This window comes from Orycteropus afer, unplaced genomic scaffold, assembly GCF_000298275.1.
Source record: "Orycteropus afer afer isolate SDZICR_OR568_19922 unplaced genomic scaffold, OryAfe1.0 scaffold00059, whole genome shotgun sequence".
In the NCBI taxonomy this organism is placed as follows: domain Eukaryota; kingdom Metazoa; phylum Chordata; class Mammalia; order Tubulidentata; family Orycteropodidae; genus Orycteropus; species Orycteropus afer.
In genome coordinates, this window is record NW_006921646.1 from 6,288,977 (window position 1) to 6,306,764 (window position 17,788).

The 17,788-nt window shown below is 42.7% G+C and overlaps 1 protein-coding gene across 1 annotated transcript in view; it reads left to right on the forward strand.

The window, feature by feature from the left end:
* TBC1D22B (TBC1 domain family member 22B) overlaps positions 1-17,788 on the forward strand; it is a 116,540-nt gene that overhangs the window by 71,948 nt on the left and 26,804 nt on the right. Inside the window, exons 10-13 of the mRNA XM_042780750.1 lie at positions 11,310-11,416; positions 11,807-11,882; positions 14,445-14,572; positions 14,864-14,959. Of these exons, the coding sequence (XP_042636684.1) occupies positions 11,310-11,416; positions 11,807-11,882; positions 14,445-14,572; positions 14,864-14,959 (407 nt within the window). The remainder of the gene's footprint in view (positions 1-11,309; positions 11,417-11,806; positions 11,883-14,444; positions 14,573-14,863; positions 14,960-17,788) is intronic.

Consider the following 17,788-nt stretch of genomic DNA (forward strand, 5'->3'; position numbering starts at 1 on the left):
TGAGAGCTGGACAATGAATAAAGAAGACTGAAGAAGAGTTGATGCTTTTGAGTTGTGGTGCTGGTGAAGAATGCTGAAAGTACCATGGACTGCCAAAAGAACTAACAGATCTGTCCTGGAGGAAGTACAGCCAGAATGCTCCTTGGAAGCGAGGATTGGCAGACTTCGTCTCACCTACTTTGGTCATGTTGTCAGAAGGGACCATTCCTTGGAGAAGGGTGTCATGTTTGGTAAGGTGGAGGGTCGACGAAGGAGGGGAAGGCCTTTGATGAGATGGTTTGACACGGTGGCTGCAACAATGGGCTCAAGTATAGCAAAGATCATGGAGCTGGCGCAGGATTGGGCGGTGTTTCATTCTGCTGTGCATGAGGTCACTATGAGTCAGAAACAACTTGATGGCACCTAACAACAACAACGTGTATGTGTACATATATGTGTGTGTATATATATATAGAGAGAGAGACATTTATCTCAAGGAAATGGCTCACACAGTTGTAGAGGCTGGCAAGTCCCACATCCATGGGTCAGATGTCAAGCTGGAGGCTTCTCCTGACTCATGCATCTGGAGGGGCAGATGAACCTAAGATTGGCAGGCAATATGTCAGGCCACTGGTTCAGGTTCAGACAGCAGTGACCCAGATGCAGGATCCCAAGCAAAAAGCCAGAGACCTTTCCCAGAGCTTTCCCATATATACTAGAAGCAGGCTGCACCCTGAAGGAAACTCCCTTTCAATGGATTGGCTGCTCATAGCAGATCTCCTCATGGAGGTGATTACGTTAGATCTCATTATGGGGGATAACTACATCATAACTGCCAAACCACTTAGAATCTTGCCTAGCCAAGTTAACACATAGCCTTAACTCACATGGGGTGATGGAAGTATTCTCTATTTGAACTGGAGTAATTTTTTGGTTTTTGTTTTTAATTTTTTTTTATTTTGTTGTACTTGAGAATATATACAGCAAAATATACACCGATAGAACAGTTTCTACATGTACAACTTTGTGAAATTGATTACATTCTTGGAGTTGTGCAACCATTCTCACTCTCCTTCTCTAAGTTTTTCCTTCTACATTAACAAAACTCACTGCCTCCTAAGGTTCCTATCTAATCTTTTGAGTTGTAATATCAGTTTGCTTCGGTATAGATGGTTTTTAAAAGAGCATAATGCCCAAGGCAGACATTTTTACTAGCTAAACTATTGTTTGGTTTTAAGAAGACTTCAGGGGATATTTTTGGTTTAAGGTTTAAAAATTATCTCAAGGCAATAGTCTTGGTCTCAGGGGTTCATCCATCTTCCATGGCTCCAGAAAGTCTGGAGTCCATGAGAATTTGAGATTCTGTTCTTCATTTTCTCCCTTTTGATTGAGATTCTTCTATAGAATTTTCAATCAAAATGTCCAGTAATGGTAGTTAGACACCATCTAGTTCTTCTAATGGACTTGAGCTTTTTTTTTCCTCATGGATGTATATATTTGTCAAAACTTAGGGAGCTAATTTGCAATAACTTCTTAGCCACAGCCAAATACCCTGAGGGAGTGAGTCACTGGGCCCATGGGCATGGGACCTTAGTCATGGGAACCTCAAGCTCAAATGGTGTAACATACTGCACAAAACATTGTTCTACATTGGTGAGTAGTGGCTGGGTCTTAAAAGCTTGTAAGCAGCCATCTAAGATGCAACAATTGGTCTCTTCTCATTCAGAGCAAAGAAGAATGAAGAAAATAAGACACATGGAAACAATTAGTCCAAGGGATTAGTGGACCATGAGAACCTCAGCCTGCATGACCCTGAGACCAGAAGAGTTAGATGGTGCCCAGCTCCCACTGTCAACTATTCAGAAAGGGATCAAAATAGGAGATCCTGGATAAAGTGGGAGACGATATGGAACAAAAATCAAAATCATAAAGAAGACCTGGCCTACTTGGTCTGATAGAGACTGGTGAAAGCCCTGAGACTATGTCCCCTAGTGACCCTGTGGACCTGGAATTGAACTCACGTCTGTGGCTTACCTTTCAGCCAATCAATAGACAGGCCTATGAGGTAAACAATTAGGCTAGGGAGGTGTACTCCTTAGAATAATTAACCGTGGGAGATCAGAAGGGCAGCATTTGCAAAGGGAGATAACTCAGAGGGCAGGAATGCATAGGCAAGAAGGACTCAGGGAAAGGGTAAGCACAGGGAGGAAATGGGAAGAGAGCTGTTACATTATAGGGATTGCAGTCAATGTCATGAAACAAAATGTTTATAAACTGTTATATGGAAAATGAATTTGCTTTGTAAACTTTCACCCAGATCACAGTTTAAAAAAAAAAAAACAAACAAACCTTAGGGAACTGTGCATTTATATGTAGTTTGCAGTCTGTGGATTATACCTTTTTGAAAAAAAATCTCTTGGAGTTCAAGTTCCAATGGGTAGAAACAGACAATATAAATATTGAAAAAGAATAGAGTATTTGTTGGACTGTGATGGATTTTATAGAGGAAACAGAGTAGAAAAGGAAGACAGGGACATGTCATGCTGGCCAGCATGGAAAGGGGAGGCAAGTTGCCATTATAAACATGGTAGTGACCCAAGGCCTGAAGAGGGTGAGAGTGTGAGCCATGCAGTTATTTTTGATAGTTAACACTCATATTTTCAGAGAAATAACCTCCCCATGTACCCAGGTCGTGGACCGTGGGTTACTGTGGATTATACTCGAAGTCCATGCTCTCAGTTCCTGGCAGGCATCATTGCCCATCCCATATTTGACTCTTTGCACATGTCATCTGCTCTCCCAACCCTATTCTTCTCTATCTGAGTAGGTTTGTTAGGCAGGGTTCTCTAGAGAAGCAAAACCAGTAAAGCTTAGAGAGAGCAAGAGAAATTTATCTTAAGAAAATGACTCTCACACTTACAGAAGCTGGCAAGTCCCAATTTCTTGGATCAAAATCAAGCTGGAGGCTTTTCCCGACTTGCACAGCTGCAGGGGCTGACTAGCTCAGGGTTGGTGGGCAGTATACTGGCTGTTGACTCCGATGAATGACTAATCCAAGATCACTAGGCCAAATGGTGGATTGTTTGCTCATGGACAGTTGTAGGCAGCACAAGAGGATCCCGATCCACAGAAGAGTGTCTCATTTTCCCAGGATGTCCATAAATATATTGGAAGCAAGCCACACCCCTAGGGAAACTCCCTTTCAACAGATTGGCTGTTCAGAACATATACATCCAATCTCATCATGGGAATAACGCACATCACAACTGCTTAAACCACTCAGTATTGTAGTCCAGCCAAGTTGACACACAGCTCCAACTATCACAGTATGTACAAGGCTAACAATGGAACTAGACAAACTTCTAGAGTAATAATGGGTTTTCATTATTGTTCCAAGAGGACATTCCTTCCTTTTATTTTTGTTTTTAATCTTAACTGTGGTAAAATATATATAACAAAAAAAATTACTATTACACTATTTTTAAGTGTACAATTCAGTAACGTTAATTATATTCATCATGTTGTACAACCATCATCACCTTTATCCATTTCCAAAAGTTTTCATCACCTGAAACAGAAACTCAGTGCTCCTTAAACAATAACTCCCTGTTTCTCCATTTCCCCCAGCTCCTGGTAACCACTAATAAATTTTTGTCTCTATGTATTTGCCTATTCTAGTGGGATCAGGCAGTATTTGTCCTTTTGTGGCTGACTTATTTCACTCAGTATAATGTTTTCAAAGTTCATCCATGTTGTAACATGTATCACAACTTCCTTTTTTATGGCTGAATAGTATTCCATTGTATGTATATACTACATTTTTTTTCTCCATTTACCTGTTGATGGACACTTGGCTATTGTGAATAGTACTATAATGAACATTGATGTACAAGTATCTGATTGAATCTCTGCTTTCACCTCTTTTGGATATATATCTAGGAGTGGAATTAATGGACCATATGGTAATTCTGTCTTTAACTTTTGGGTGAACTGCCAAAATGTTTTTCACAGTGATTCATCATTTTATATTCCCACCCTTTTTTGCCTTTTTTTTTTAAATGTAAGCCTTATGTTAAAGTATAACATATATTTAGAAAAGTGCATATATCATACATGCACAGCTCAGTGAATTTCCCCAAAATGAATGTACCTGTGTAAGCAGCACCCATCTCAAGACAAAGAACATTGCTAGCACTTCTGAAGTTCCTTTGTGTTCCCTTACAGTCCCCATCTCTGTTCCTTCCACCTCGCCACCCCCCAGCAAGGGTATCAACTTCCCTGATTTCTAACACGTAGGTTAGTTTTGCCTATTTCTAAACTTTATGCAAATTAAATCTTATAGTCAAGATATTCCACTGTCCATTTTAATGCTGTTGGTTTGGCAGGACTAGAAGAATGAGGTTAATGCTGAGTGTTTCAGTTCATACCCTATTTGAGACTCTAACCCTTTTCTCAAGATGGCCCTGGCCCCATCTTCACAGATGATGCTGCCGCATATCTGATGGACAGTTGAGGAATGGTTGAGGCTCCTCCTGGCAACAGACATGTATGTGGAGCTAGCACAGCCAGAATGCTGACACTTGAGAGCCGTGTGTGCATTCAGTGGGCTGTCCACTGCTGAATTTCCTGTCATTAGAAGAGGCAAGTTCTTCAAGGGCTAGTTGTGGCTTGTCATCTCTGGGACTGTCAGACCTAGCCTGCTCTCTCCCTGGCAGTGAACAGAACAGCTTGCTCACAAACACTTGGCTTGCTCTCTCTCTCTCTCTCTCTCTCTCTCTTGTCTAAATGAGGAATAAGTGAGAACTTGTAACAGAGCAGAAGTTGAGGTACCAGCGTGTTCTAACTGTTTGAGCTTAGATGAGGAGCCTCTCTGTGGTCTGACATTGGCATTAGGTGCCCTGAACTCCCCAGAGCCTGTTCATATCCACCATGCCTTAGTGACATGCTGCTTGTCTCTTTGGGTGGCCTTTCTTTGGGCAGGACCTAGAATAGTAAGTGTGCTGGGCCTTGCCTTCCCCTTGCCCATATGACTTGAATACTCATATAATTTGAGCCATATAATCTAGGGTCCTATAGCCAGTGTCAAGAGCCTGTTTTAGCCAGCAGCCTCTAATGTTTACTAAATAAAAGTAACACAGAGACCCAAGGAAAAGTAGTGGTGGTTTTTTAAAATTAATTTTAACCAGAGTATCATGCCACACACACACACTCAGGCTACCCCCAGGCTGAGGAGACAGCCAGAGTTCTTTTATAATTCCAGGTTAGTGTTTACCTTTTAGTCATTCCCCTGATTGACAAGCACAGTGTCAGGAAGGGCTCTGTGGTCAGCTCCTTCTCTCCCTGTGGGTACCTACTCTGCAGCCACCTCAGAATAAGTCTTTCCTCTGACCTTCTCCCTGGAGCAACGATCTCCTCTTCAGAGATCTCCTCACTCTCCTTTCTTTGTCAGGCAGATTGAGTTTCCTCATTAAGCTGAGTGTCCTCTCCTGCCTCTCTAAAGGTTTGTGGTGGTGTCATTGCACTCCTATCAAGTACTTGCCTGAAAATATCAGATAAATAGCATCCAACAATATGTTTATACAGCACTTGAGCCACACATTATTATACACAGGTGATCAAATGAATTTCATGATGCTTTTCTTAAAACTGTGTTTTTCTGGGTGAAATATTTAAGTTCCTGCTTCATGAAAGTCTTTAGACATATGGCTGAAAAGATTTCTTTTTTCCTTTTCTCATAAAAGTTTGCTTTTATGGCCAGAAAATATTATGCAAGGTACTCTAATGAATCCAGCTTAAAAAAAAAAAAAAAAAAAAAGACATGAATTAGGCGAGCTGGAGGCTTTGAAAAATAGAGACACTATCCTTGGTCTGATGCCTTGAATCCTCTCACTCTTGCTAGTCAGGCTGAACGCTTCTGACCTAACAGATCATAAAGCCTAGAAGTTACCTGTGGGGAAGTCACAGGGGTTCCCGAAGAAACTCCTAGAGCAGTGAATGGACAAATTATTCTCATCAGGTTAAGCCAAATCAGTCTCCCCAAAAGCTGTCGGCGAGGTTTTGTGTGTATGTATGTGTGTGTGCACACTTTAGGTGCAAATTTACGGAGCAGAATTTGTTTTACATTCAACAGTTTGTGTACATTTGGTTTTACTCCCCAATTAGCATTCCCAACCCTAAACCACTCTCCTCCTCTCCCTTCCCAGTGTCCACTCCCCAAGTCCCTGTGCCCTTCTTAGTTATGCAGTCCTGTCTGTCTAGCTTTTCCTCATGTGAATGTTGCTCTTCTGGTGCCCCATGGCCGATTGCTCCAAGGGATGTATTTCCATAGAGTAGGTGAGTGCATTGCCCTGGGTTGAGTGTTCTGCATGTAAGTCTTATTATTTTTGGGCTGAAAACCAGCCCTTGGGAGGGAGCTTTATCCCAGGCCTGAAGTGTATCCCAGGGCCATAGTCTTGGGGGTCCCACCAGATTCTATCCGACCAGTAATTCTGGTCACTATTGTATTTTTGAATTTTGTTCCACATTTTTCCTTCCACTTTATCCAGGATCTCCAATTTTGACCCCTTCCCAAGTGGTCAGCATTGGTAGCTGGGCACCATATAGTTCTTCTGGTCTTGAGGTCCATCATGTCCTAGAGCTGATTGTTTCCAGGTGCCCTTGGTTTTCTTCATTCTTTTTCATATCAGCAAGTTTTTAAAGTACATGTTGAGTTGATTCAGGCCCAGAACTCAGAGTTCTCAGAAAAATAAACAGTTGACTGGACCCCCTACTCAGGTACATTTTATCAATAATAAATGGGCATGTTTTTGTCAAGCTCAGAGTGGGCAATTTTATTTTTATAAGGAACTTTTGTTGTCCTTGGTTATGGATTGAATTGTGTCCCCCAGAAATATATGTCAACTTGGTGGGACCATGATTCTCATTGGCAGTTATGTAATGTCATTTGGCAGTCATGTAATGATGTAATCATCTCCCATGATGTGATCTGATGTGATCAGCCAATCCATTGTAAGAGTATCCTTAATCAGGTCACAGCCTTGACCCAATGTAAGGGGAGTTTCCCTGGGGTGTGGCCTAAATCACCTTTTATCTTAAAAGAGATAAAAGGAGAGAGAAACAAGCAGAGAATAAGGACCTCAGAACCATCGAGAAAGATGAGCTGGAAGCAACGATGTCCTTTGGACCTAGGGTCCCTGCACTGTGAAACTCCTAGGCCCAGGGGAACATTGATGCCAAGACATCTTCAAGGAACAGTGGGCCCACAGATGCTGAAAAGAAACAAGGACACACCTCCCATGCTGACACAGAGAGAGAAGGCCTTCCCCTAGAGCCAGTGCTCTGAATTCAGGCTGTGAGACCATAAATTTCTGTTTGTTAAAGCCATCCACTTGTGGTATTGCTGTTATAGCAGCACTAGAGAACTAAGACATCCTCTTTTGCATGTTTTGCCTCTTAAAATAGCCACAGAGTGTCCCTTAAAATCCCATCGCCTCCAGCCTGAGTCCTGGCTGCCATCTATTCTGTAATGAAAACTGAAGACTCCACATCATTGGAGGCCTGGTTTCCCAGTCTGTTTTCACTTATGTTGAATATCCTCAAGTGGGACATCTAATAATCCTTCTGAACAGATTGTTTATGCTGAATGAAGCTTTTCAGAGAGCATTTGGTCTCCCCTTTTCTGCTGCTTTTTGCTAGTCAACTCAGTTTTTGACTGAATGTGTGAATTTCTTCCTCCCAGCAGGCAGAAAAATAGAACTAAACCCTCCCTCTTACTCTCTGAAATACTGGTTAACCATCTCACTATCTGTGAAAGGAAATGGCTAATGGGCAGACCAGATGTTAGGTCAGAACGTGGGGAAACAGCAGCCCCTAAATAGGGTTCAGCATCTTGTTTGTTGGTCTCTTTGCTCCCTGAACCACTAAAGGTTTGGAATGGGTCCAGGTACTGAGAGTAGCAACTTTATTGATGGTCAGATTTTCCTGCTTTCTAAAAGGTCTCCACACATTACAGATCCATTTTTCAACTCAAGACCAAAAGGTGAGAGTGGGAAGCTTTGAAAATTAATGTATTTTTAAGTACATTTTTGGAGTGGTAATTAGGGTTTGGTTGTGATTTGGGATGATGTTAGCATTAGGTTTGGCTGCAAATAACAGAGATCCAAAGTAACAGTGGCTCAAACAAAAGTTTATTATTTTGTAATAACAATAATCATGATAATAGGTAACATTTATACTATTGGGCAATCTACTTCCATAGAGATACCACCTCAGAAACCCAAGGAGGGGTCGCTATGAGTCGAATTGACTCAATGGCAGTGAATTTGGGTTTGTTGGGGTTTTTTTTTTTTGGTTTTATATTGCACCAGGAACTGTCCTTAGCACTTTTCATATATTAACTCATTTAATTCATACAGTATCCTATGACCTTGGTACTAATATTGCCACCTTAACAGATAAGGAATCAAGGCAAAGAAGGTAAATTCATGTAACTAGTGAGTGGAGCTAGGATGTGAGCTATGCATTCTGGCTCCAGGATCTGTGCTCTTAACTTCATGACTTTAGTGTGCATTTTTCTGACAGCAACAACAACAAAAAAAGAAACCCACAAGTCACCAGGGCTGATACGACAACTTGTGTTCCGCATTATCAGGGATCCTGGCTCTTTCTACCTTTTTGCTTTGCCATCTGTGGTTGCCATCCCCAGTTGTTTCCTGCTGCAATGTTCTGGAATCAGAGAATGCCCAAGTGGAAGACAGTCTTCAAATTCTTATGGTGGTCTGGATCTTCATGTGGGAATTGTACATGATCAGAGGAGGTGGTTTTTACCTTGAGCCTTCCTTGTCAGTTTCACTTTTTTTCCTACAACTCTGTTCTCATAAAGGGGGAGCTGCTGCTTAGAATAGGCTAGTATGAGCTGCCATGCTTATTAATAAGGACATGACACACTCCTTCCTTATGCACTGTTTTTGCATTGCTGGTGGGAGTGAGTGAAAGATGCTGAGGCTGGTCCTGGCATGCAGCCTAGTGGTACAGTCAGCTTAAGTCCACATGGACCTGTGACCCAGAGCAGTTTTTGTATGGGATTGAAGGGGAAAATTCCTGTGGCATTGCTTGTGGTAGTGGGAGTTGAGGTAACCTGGGTATCCATTTTTTGGGGAATGAATGCATAAACTGTGGTTTAAACACCATAGAGTAATGGGCTGGATGCATGTACTACAACACGGAAGGATCTCAGAATGTAATAGGAAGCACAGAGAAAAAGGGAAATTCTAAGCTGGGTCTTATACCACAATATCATTAGCTGAATTAATAATACGTATATGGTCGCCTAAAAAAAGGAAGATGATATTTCATAGAAAGTTTTTTTAATGTGATTTCTCAAATGACTTTTGTAGAGTATATAAATTATTAGTTTCTGCAAGTTTAGTGTTATTTTACAAAATCTTCTATTCTTTTTTGGTGATAAAAGACAGACATAGTCAATTATAGCTCTTCTTTTTTTCCAAAGTAATGTGCATTTTTCTCTGATTATATAAATTATGCTTATTTTAGAAATTTTGAAAAGTCTCATAAAGCTTAAAGAAAATTAAATTCCTTTATCCCCACCACCTAGGGATAAGAAATGTAAACCTTATGATAGATTTTGTTTTCCTCTGTGCTTATATAAATACACATAAATATTGTGTGTACAGTAGTTATGATTATACCATAAATAATTGTGTACCTTGCTGTTTCCCCTTAACACCATGACATGCTTTCCCATGTCATTATAAATTCCTAACAGACTTCATCTAAAAGAACTATATTGTGCCCACTGTGTACCAGGCACTGTCCTTACGTATACTAACTGGCTGTACTTTGAGCCAGACTTTTAGATTATTCCCAAGGCCTACCCTCCCCAAGTTTCTTCTATTTATTTATTTTACTTATAGCCTTTGGTGGCCATAAATAATGGCTCTTTTAACAGTATAACAATCCAGGTTGCATGTTGACACTAGAAGGTTTGGTTATCGGTCTTTGTAATAATTCTCATAAATAGAAGGGCTGGATTCTGAATATGTTTCGTTAGATGCCTATGTCTCTCTGCAGCACAAGGGACTGCAGTGAACATCCTGTACAGGGCTTGTGGGTCTAAGGAGGAAAGCTGCCTTGGTGCAGAACTCAAGGGCCTGAACGTTTCCATGTATGGCCTCTAATAAGTATATAGTGGCCTGTGTGTGTTGGTAGCCTGTCTTGTTGGGCAAGGAAACCCTTTCTTACTATGTCCTCTTTTCTGCAGCAGAAAAGAAAAACAAGGGAAGAACTTCACTCCTGTTACTTAGTGTGGGGTTTCCATGAGAAGCTAGTAAATCAAAAACCAAAACCAAACTCACTGCCATCAAGTTGGAGCCAACTCATAGCAACCCCTCCTTGGGTTTCCAAGGTGGTGTCACTACAGAAGTAGATTGCCAAATCTTCCTTCTGAGGAGTGGCTGGTGGATTTGAACCACCAACCTTCTGGTTAGCAGTCAAATGCCTTAGGCACTATACCGTCAGAGGTTCCATAGCTGACCAAGTTTGGAATATGCTAGATAAACAGAGTTAGTGGATTTATTTAATGCAGAATTTCATACAACTCTTCAGGCACTTTGTACCCTATGCTCTTTGTGAATCTCCAAGATGGGGACACATTATGCAGCATTTTTCAACCACACTTGTCTATGAAACCTCTTTTTTTCTTGAGTATCCTACAGGGTTGATGTTCTGCAGAACCCATCCTGGGAACTGCCAACTTGGTGGAATTAAATCCTAGAAGCATCCACAGGCTTGGGTCTTCTTCCTTCAATTCTACATCTTCACTTTTGAGTGGTGAGGCAGTGAGTCTGCCTTGTCAAATTTGGAGATTCCTTCTTTAAAATGAACCATAGGGACTCTCTGATCCCAGCTCTCCTCACTACATATAGCAGTGCTAGACAGCTCACTGAACTTGTAAAACTGAAGGATTCTTCCTGACCTCCTCCAGGGAGCTGAGTGTAGCTCATCAAACATGAGGTCTGAATGGTATTTTTCTAAAACTGAATGAAGAAATGTAGAGGAAGGAAAAGAGATGTTGGATCCAACAGGTTGATGCGACAGTGGTATGTTCAGTGTTATAATGACCTCACAAAATTCCCTGGGACACATCTGCCCACCTAACAAGGGGTGGAGAAGGGAATCCATCATTCCTTGGCATCAGGTTAGCCTGGTTCTCCACTGGCCTAAAAGGACTCCTTTGAAGATCCTAGACTCTATCTTTCTCTCTCCATTTTTTAGATTAGACCTCTGGACTTTCTTCACCTTTTGTTTTACAGAAGAGGATGTGGAGAACTTTGATGTGACCAACTTGTCTCAGGACATGCTTCGAAGCATTGAAGCTGACAGTTTTTGGTGCATGAGCAAGCTGCTGGATGGAATCCAGGTGAGCTGCTTCCACCCTCAAGGGCATATCTGAGTGCAGGGCCTCCCTGAAGGCCGTTGGCTTCCTTACTACTCTTCTACTAAAGACAGAGCCACATACCTAGCATGGCTCCTCCTCTTCCTTTTTGGTCTATCCATAATCTGTCTTTTTTGCTGGCTTTACAACTTTATAACTTCGAGCCACATGGATTTACCTCCACAATGTGTAGCTCTGTTAGGCATTCCCCCATACTCTACCAGTTAACCACACCATACTCTTAATTGCCTGTAGATTATTTTGTTCCCCAAAACACTGTCATTAGCCATTGGCACCAGTTTTTAAAATACATCTTGAGGTCGAAGCACAACTATTTGGAGTTGCTGCTAATCCTGGGCTCTTTGTTACTTGCAGGATAACTACACCTTTGCACAACCGGGCATCCAAAAGAAGGTCAAGGCACTGGAAGAGCTTGTCAGCCGGATTGATGGTAAGTCTAGAGAAAGAAGAATTCTCTAGCAGTAGCACAGTACAATTCCCAGCATGAACCAGTTATACTTGTGGTTATTCTCCTAAGCCTCTCTCCTACCCATGACCCTTTCTAATCCACTCATAGCTGTTGGTAGCACCATCATCCTTGCACATCTCAACAAAAAAGTGAGATGAGAACTCTGCTGTTATCTCAAATTCTTCTTTCCCTTTAGTTTTTTATCACCAGGTTCTGTCAGTGACCCTTCAGCACCTCCCCTCAAATTCACCCAACTTCTCTATTTCTTTGTCCACAATTCCAGTTCCAGCCATTCCTAGATTTCCTACAAGAACTTGCCTCTTCCATACTATTTCCTCTTCCAAATCATCTATCACATAACTATTGGGCTCATCTTTCTAAAGCACTGTTTAGTCACATCCCTCTTCTGTTCTGAAACCTTCTGTGGCTCTTAGTTGCTTTCAGTATCAAGTCTGTAGTCTCACCTTATTCTTTATGTGGTGATGTAACTCAGGACTACTGGGCTTGACCAAAGCAGAGCCCTCAAGTCTGACTCATACTCCAGGACTTTCCACAGTTTTCTATGACCTATATTGGATTAGAGGCATTGAGATGTGGCTCTTCCCTGGAGCAGAATATCTTTGAAGAACAGGAGCCATTGTAGAAATTTCTTGACTCTACTGGAATCATGGAATGTTAGAACTAAAAGAGAACTGGTGAAGGCCTACTATTGACTGATGAAGAACCTGAGTTCCACGGAGAGAAGTCAGAATTAAGTTTCCAAAGAGCACACTTCTAATAGCCACTTCTGTTAAGTGATACCTCTAGCACCAGTTCAGTTGTAGCAGCTTCTTCATGACTCTACCAGTTAACCACACCAGCTTATCACCCTCATTTCCTAGTTTTCCCAATCATGGATTTTCTGTTTCATCCAGTCATGCTTTTTGTTTTCCTATACAAAAGCTACATGTTTATCCTTTCCCAAGTTTTCTTGTCATGAATACCTTTCCTGATTTGTTCCACTCACTCCACCTTCCTTTTATAACTAAGGATTTCACTTCTCCTGGCTCATTTGCATATTCATAGTTGCTTTGTGTACATCGTATGTGTGATGTTTTCTCCTTAGTGTCTTATCAGCCTTACCCAGCTGTCAGTCTCCCCTGGTTGTTCCCCTCACCCACCCACCGCAGAGCCTATATCCAGGACTCTCGAGTCCCTCACCTGGAGCTTGGTACAGGGCGTACTGCCCCAAACAGGCTTCTAAACTACTAATGGAAGCCAGCAATCAGACGGGTTCCAAAGAACAGAGATGGTAGTTTCTGCCACTTTCTACACTGTTTTTTATGCCCTTACAAAGACCTATGTATATACACAGATACATAGATAGATATATACGTATATATATATATAAATTACAAAAGTAACACCTACTCATTATAAAAATTGGGGCAATTCAGAAAAAAACACAAAATAAAAAATAAAAATCCTCTCTCCTTCAAATCCTACTCCCAGTAATAAATACTGTTAATAGTTCTTCCAAAAATTTTATTAAGTATTTACCATGTGCCAGGTGCTGTTATAACCATGACTTTTATTTTCTCATTTTATTCTCCCTAGACCCCCTGAGGAATGAATGATTGTCCTCATTTTATAGATTAGGAAGCTGAGGGGGATAATGATTTAAAAACAAGCAAAGAAAACTCAAAACTCACTGCCATCTAGTTGATTCCAACTCATAGCGATCCCCTTTGGGTTTCCAAGGTGGTAAATCTTTACAGAAATAGATTGCCCGGTCTTTCTTGTACAGAGTGGCTGGTGGATTTGAACCACCAACCTTCTGGTTAGCAGACAAATGCCTTAGGCATGAAGCCACCAGAGCTCCTTAACAAAGAAAACTTGTAAGCTTTATTTGAAGAACTGTCATGTAGACTAGGGAACAGGTTTGTTTTGGTTCCTCCAGAATACCACACTATCACCAAGGGGTGGGATTTAGGAGGCAGCTAATTTCTGTTTCATATGGAGTTGCCCTTTCTGGTGAATTACTGAAGGCATCAGTGGAGAGGGCTGTCCTTATGTGGAGTCTGTGAGCCTCTTCCACTGGCGATGTTTAAGTACCTGCTGGCCGACCATCTGTCAAGGAAGCTGAAGAGGAATTCCTCACCAGTGGGAGGATGGCCAAGGTGCCCTCCATTCTTTCTCGGAGTCTTTCTCTGATGAGTAATCATGTTAAGCAGCCAAGAGAGCCTTATGTCTCCTACTTTTTTGGCCAGAACAGCCCTGTGAAGGAGGAGAGGCACCTAGAGCATTGCTATGGGATGTTGAAATAGTTCCAGTACATGGCAAACTGAGTTAAGGGCTGTGTGTATGTTTGCCATGCAGTGTTGCTGTGAAATGTTGAAATCAAATGAAAAGGACAGTCAGGTGCCTATTTGCCCTTTTTGTGTCATCTTCTCCAGGGGCAGGGCATGATAAGAAATGGAAATTGCCAGTATTTAGTCCATGTGAATCTTTCAGGCTGTGATCCCCTAGCTTGTACCCTGGGACCAATGGCACTTCCTGTTTCAGAGCAGGTGCATAAACACTTCAGGAAGTACGAGGTTGAATACCTACAGTTTGCCTTTCGTTGGATGAACAACCTGCTTATGCGGGAGCTTCCCCTTCGCTGCACCATCCGCCTGTGGGACACATACCAGGTATGAAGTGATCCCTTGCCCTCTCTGTGCCAGGCTGTCTCTGAGGAGCCTGGCACTTTGTCCTGGTGTGGAATATAGCTGTGAGAAGTGCCCCAACATGCACTACCTTCCTCCTTCTCTGCCTGCCTTAGCATCATGGACAGGGCTCTGCTGAAGGCTGTCAGGACTCTGTTTGCCCCACCATGAAAGCGCTGTTGTGCTGCTTTCCCACTTTCTAGGAGGAGTGGAGCTGAGAGGACCAGAGCCAGCTCCTTGTCAGGGCTTAGAGACCTGTTTTTTTTTCCTTTCTAGTCTGAACCAGAAGGGTTCTCCCATTTCCATCTTTACGTGTGTGCAGCCTTCTTGATCAAGTGGAGGAAAGAGATCTTGGATGAGGAGGACTTTCAGGTGAGTGGCCAAGAGCTCAGCCTGGGAATTAGCCCATTTGTAGGGCTATACGGACAGAAGGGCCCAAAGCAAGTACCTGGCTGGGAAGAGGAAAGGAGAAGGTGTGCTCAGAAGAGGTTGCCCTTCCCAGCTGGCAAAAAGCCATTGGTCACAGTGTTCTTGCAATATGAAAAGGGCTTTAGTGCCCATAAGACTGCAGGGCAATGAGGCAGGACTAGATCTTTCATTCATTCATTGACAAGTATTTATTATCTGCCATGTGCTATGCACAGGACATGTCAGGAAATGAAGCAGAGATCTGTGTTCTCACACAGGTTACATTCTAGTTGGGGGGAATATACGATAAACAAAAGTGTCAAGTAAATTAAGAAGAATGTTAGAAGATACAAAAATGGTGTGGGTGTGGCATCTGACCTCCTCTAACGTCATAAGAGGGGAGAAAGATCAAGATCAACAGCCCAAGGCTGACTCCTGTGAGGCAGAAGTCAGACATGCCTCCACCCACCAACATTTCTATCATTTCTGACACCAACTGTCCTTTCCACAGCACTCTCTACTTCTCTCCGAAGTTCCGTAATTCATTGCAGTGGCCACACAGAACTCACAGAGGATACTCACGATTATGGGGTATATTAGGGAAGTAACAGGTTATAATTCAGGATCAAACCAACTCAGGATACAGTTCTTTGATCAGGACAGCCTCTCCTTAGCAGTACCTTCATGTATGCCGCACTCTGGCCCTTGGCCTCTTGGTGTCCCATGGCCACTTGGCCTCTGCCTTGCTCAGGCAAGTGTTAAAATGCTCTTTTAGCTCTGCCAGTAGGTGCCCAGAGAGGTACCCTACAATTCCATAAGACTCTTGCCTGAAGGCACTCAGCTTTCTTGCTCTGTGGGTTGGGAAGCCCACTGCTCTATCTCATGCTGGTCTCTTGATTCTGCTGCCTCTACTACTGCTATTTTTCTGCCACTTCTTCTCACTGTCTCTCCCATCTACAGTGCCACAGCTCTCTGTCTTCTGAATCAAGGAGATTCAGCACAGAGATCACAGATTCAAAGGACACACTCTGCTCCTGGCTCTTCTCTCTTGATGATAATGAGGTTACCCCCTACTACCCACTTCTGGGTGGCTTATTTTAAGCCTAGCGGGATGGCAAAACTGACCAACCTCCACGTTAGGGTTCCATACATCATATTTGTGTAGTCCCACCCCCATAAAGGTGTCATGTACCTTATTGGCATTATTAGCAAGCTGTCTAATCCCTTTGGTGAGCCACAGACACGTCACATTTGCATAGTCCCACCCAATAGCTGGAAGGGCCATACCAAGCAATTCATAGCACCACAGAAGATGATAAGAGATGGAGATGTACAAAATGAAGAAGTGGGGAAAGGGAACATGGGATAATTAGGTGATAGGGAAGAAACTGGTTGTAATTTCAAATAAGGTAGTCGGTGTAGGCTCACCTTCTTGGTTTGTTTAAGGTTTGTTTTCCTGATTTGTACATTTGACCAGTGAGGAAAGATATAAGGAAGGTGAGAGAACCAGCCAGGTGGACAACTGTGGGGAAGAGTGTGTAGGCAGCAGTGTGCCTGGGCTGTTCCAGGATCCGTGATGGAGACTGGTGTGGCTTGGAGCAGACAAATCAGGGGAAGAGTAGAAAGAGGTAAGGTCACAAGGGACCCAGACCACCAAAGACTTTGTAGCCACTGTAAGAACTTTGGCTTTTATGCTGAATGAAAGGGAAGACATGACAGGGTCTTCAGCAGAGGAGTGATGTGATCTGACTTATATTTTAAAAGGATCTCTCTGACTTCTATGTAGATTGTAGGTGTTGGCAAGGGTGGTAGCAGAGAGACCACCTAGGAGGCTACTACAGTCCTCAGGTGAGAGTTTAGAGTGGCTTGACGAGGGTGATATCAATGGAAATGTGGGAAGTGGTCAGATTTTGAATATATTTTGAAAGTAGAGCCATCAGGATTTCCTGACAAACTGAGTATAGAGAATGACAGAAAGAGATGAGTCAGAATGACTCTATAGTTTATAGAAAAGTCTGTAGGATGATCAGGTTCACTGGGAAGATTAGGAATCCAGCTTGGGGCAAGTTGAGCCTGAAATACCATTAGACATGTCAGTGGTGATGTAGAGTAGACAAAACTTGAGTCTGGAATTTGAAAGAGAGAGATTTGGACTGGACGTAAATATCTAGGATGGTATGTAAACCCAGGAGACTGGAAGAGATTCCCTGAGGAAATGAATGCAGACCAAGAAGGGAAGAGAGCAGGGCCTGCACCCTGGCCTGCTTCACAGAAGAGGTCAAGGGCAGGAGGTGGACAGAACAGAGGAGGCTGTGATAGGACTGACCAGTGAGGGTGCAGCATACTGAAAGCCCTGGATGGGAATGCTGCAAAGAGTCCCTCTGAAGGAGACTTAAAAAGGACATATGTTAGGTGTGAATGCCAGTTACCATCCCAAGAGATCTGCAAACTGGGCAAGTGGGCATTAGAGAGAGAGATTGCCAGACCCTGTAGTCTGCAGAGAGAAAGATCTGAATGTTTTTCATGATCATTAGCTCTGAGGGGAGACCTTTTGTTTTTCTGATGTGTACATTTGCAAAAACAGCAAGGAGGCCACATGTTCTGACCTTCTCTTAATTCCACAAGAGGAAGACAGGATTACCAGCAGTAACCCAAGGCCTATTCCTGCCAGGCCAGACATGCTGCCTCCCTCCAGCCCTTTCTCCAACTGTTCCTCCCAAAGCACCCACCACCTCTCTCCTGGGTTCGATAATTCGCTGCAGTGGCCACACAGAACTCACAGATTATGGGGTT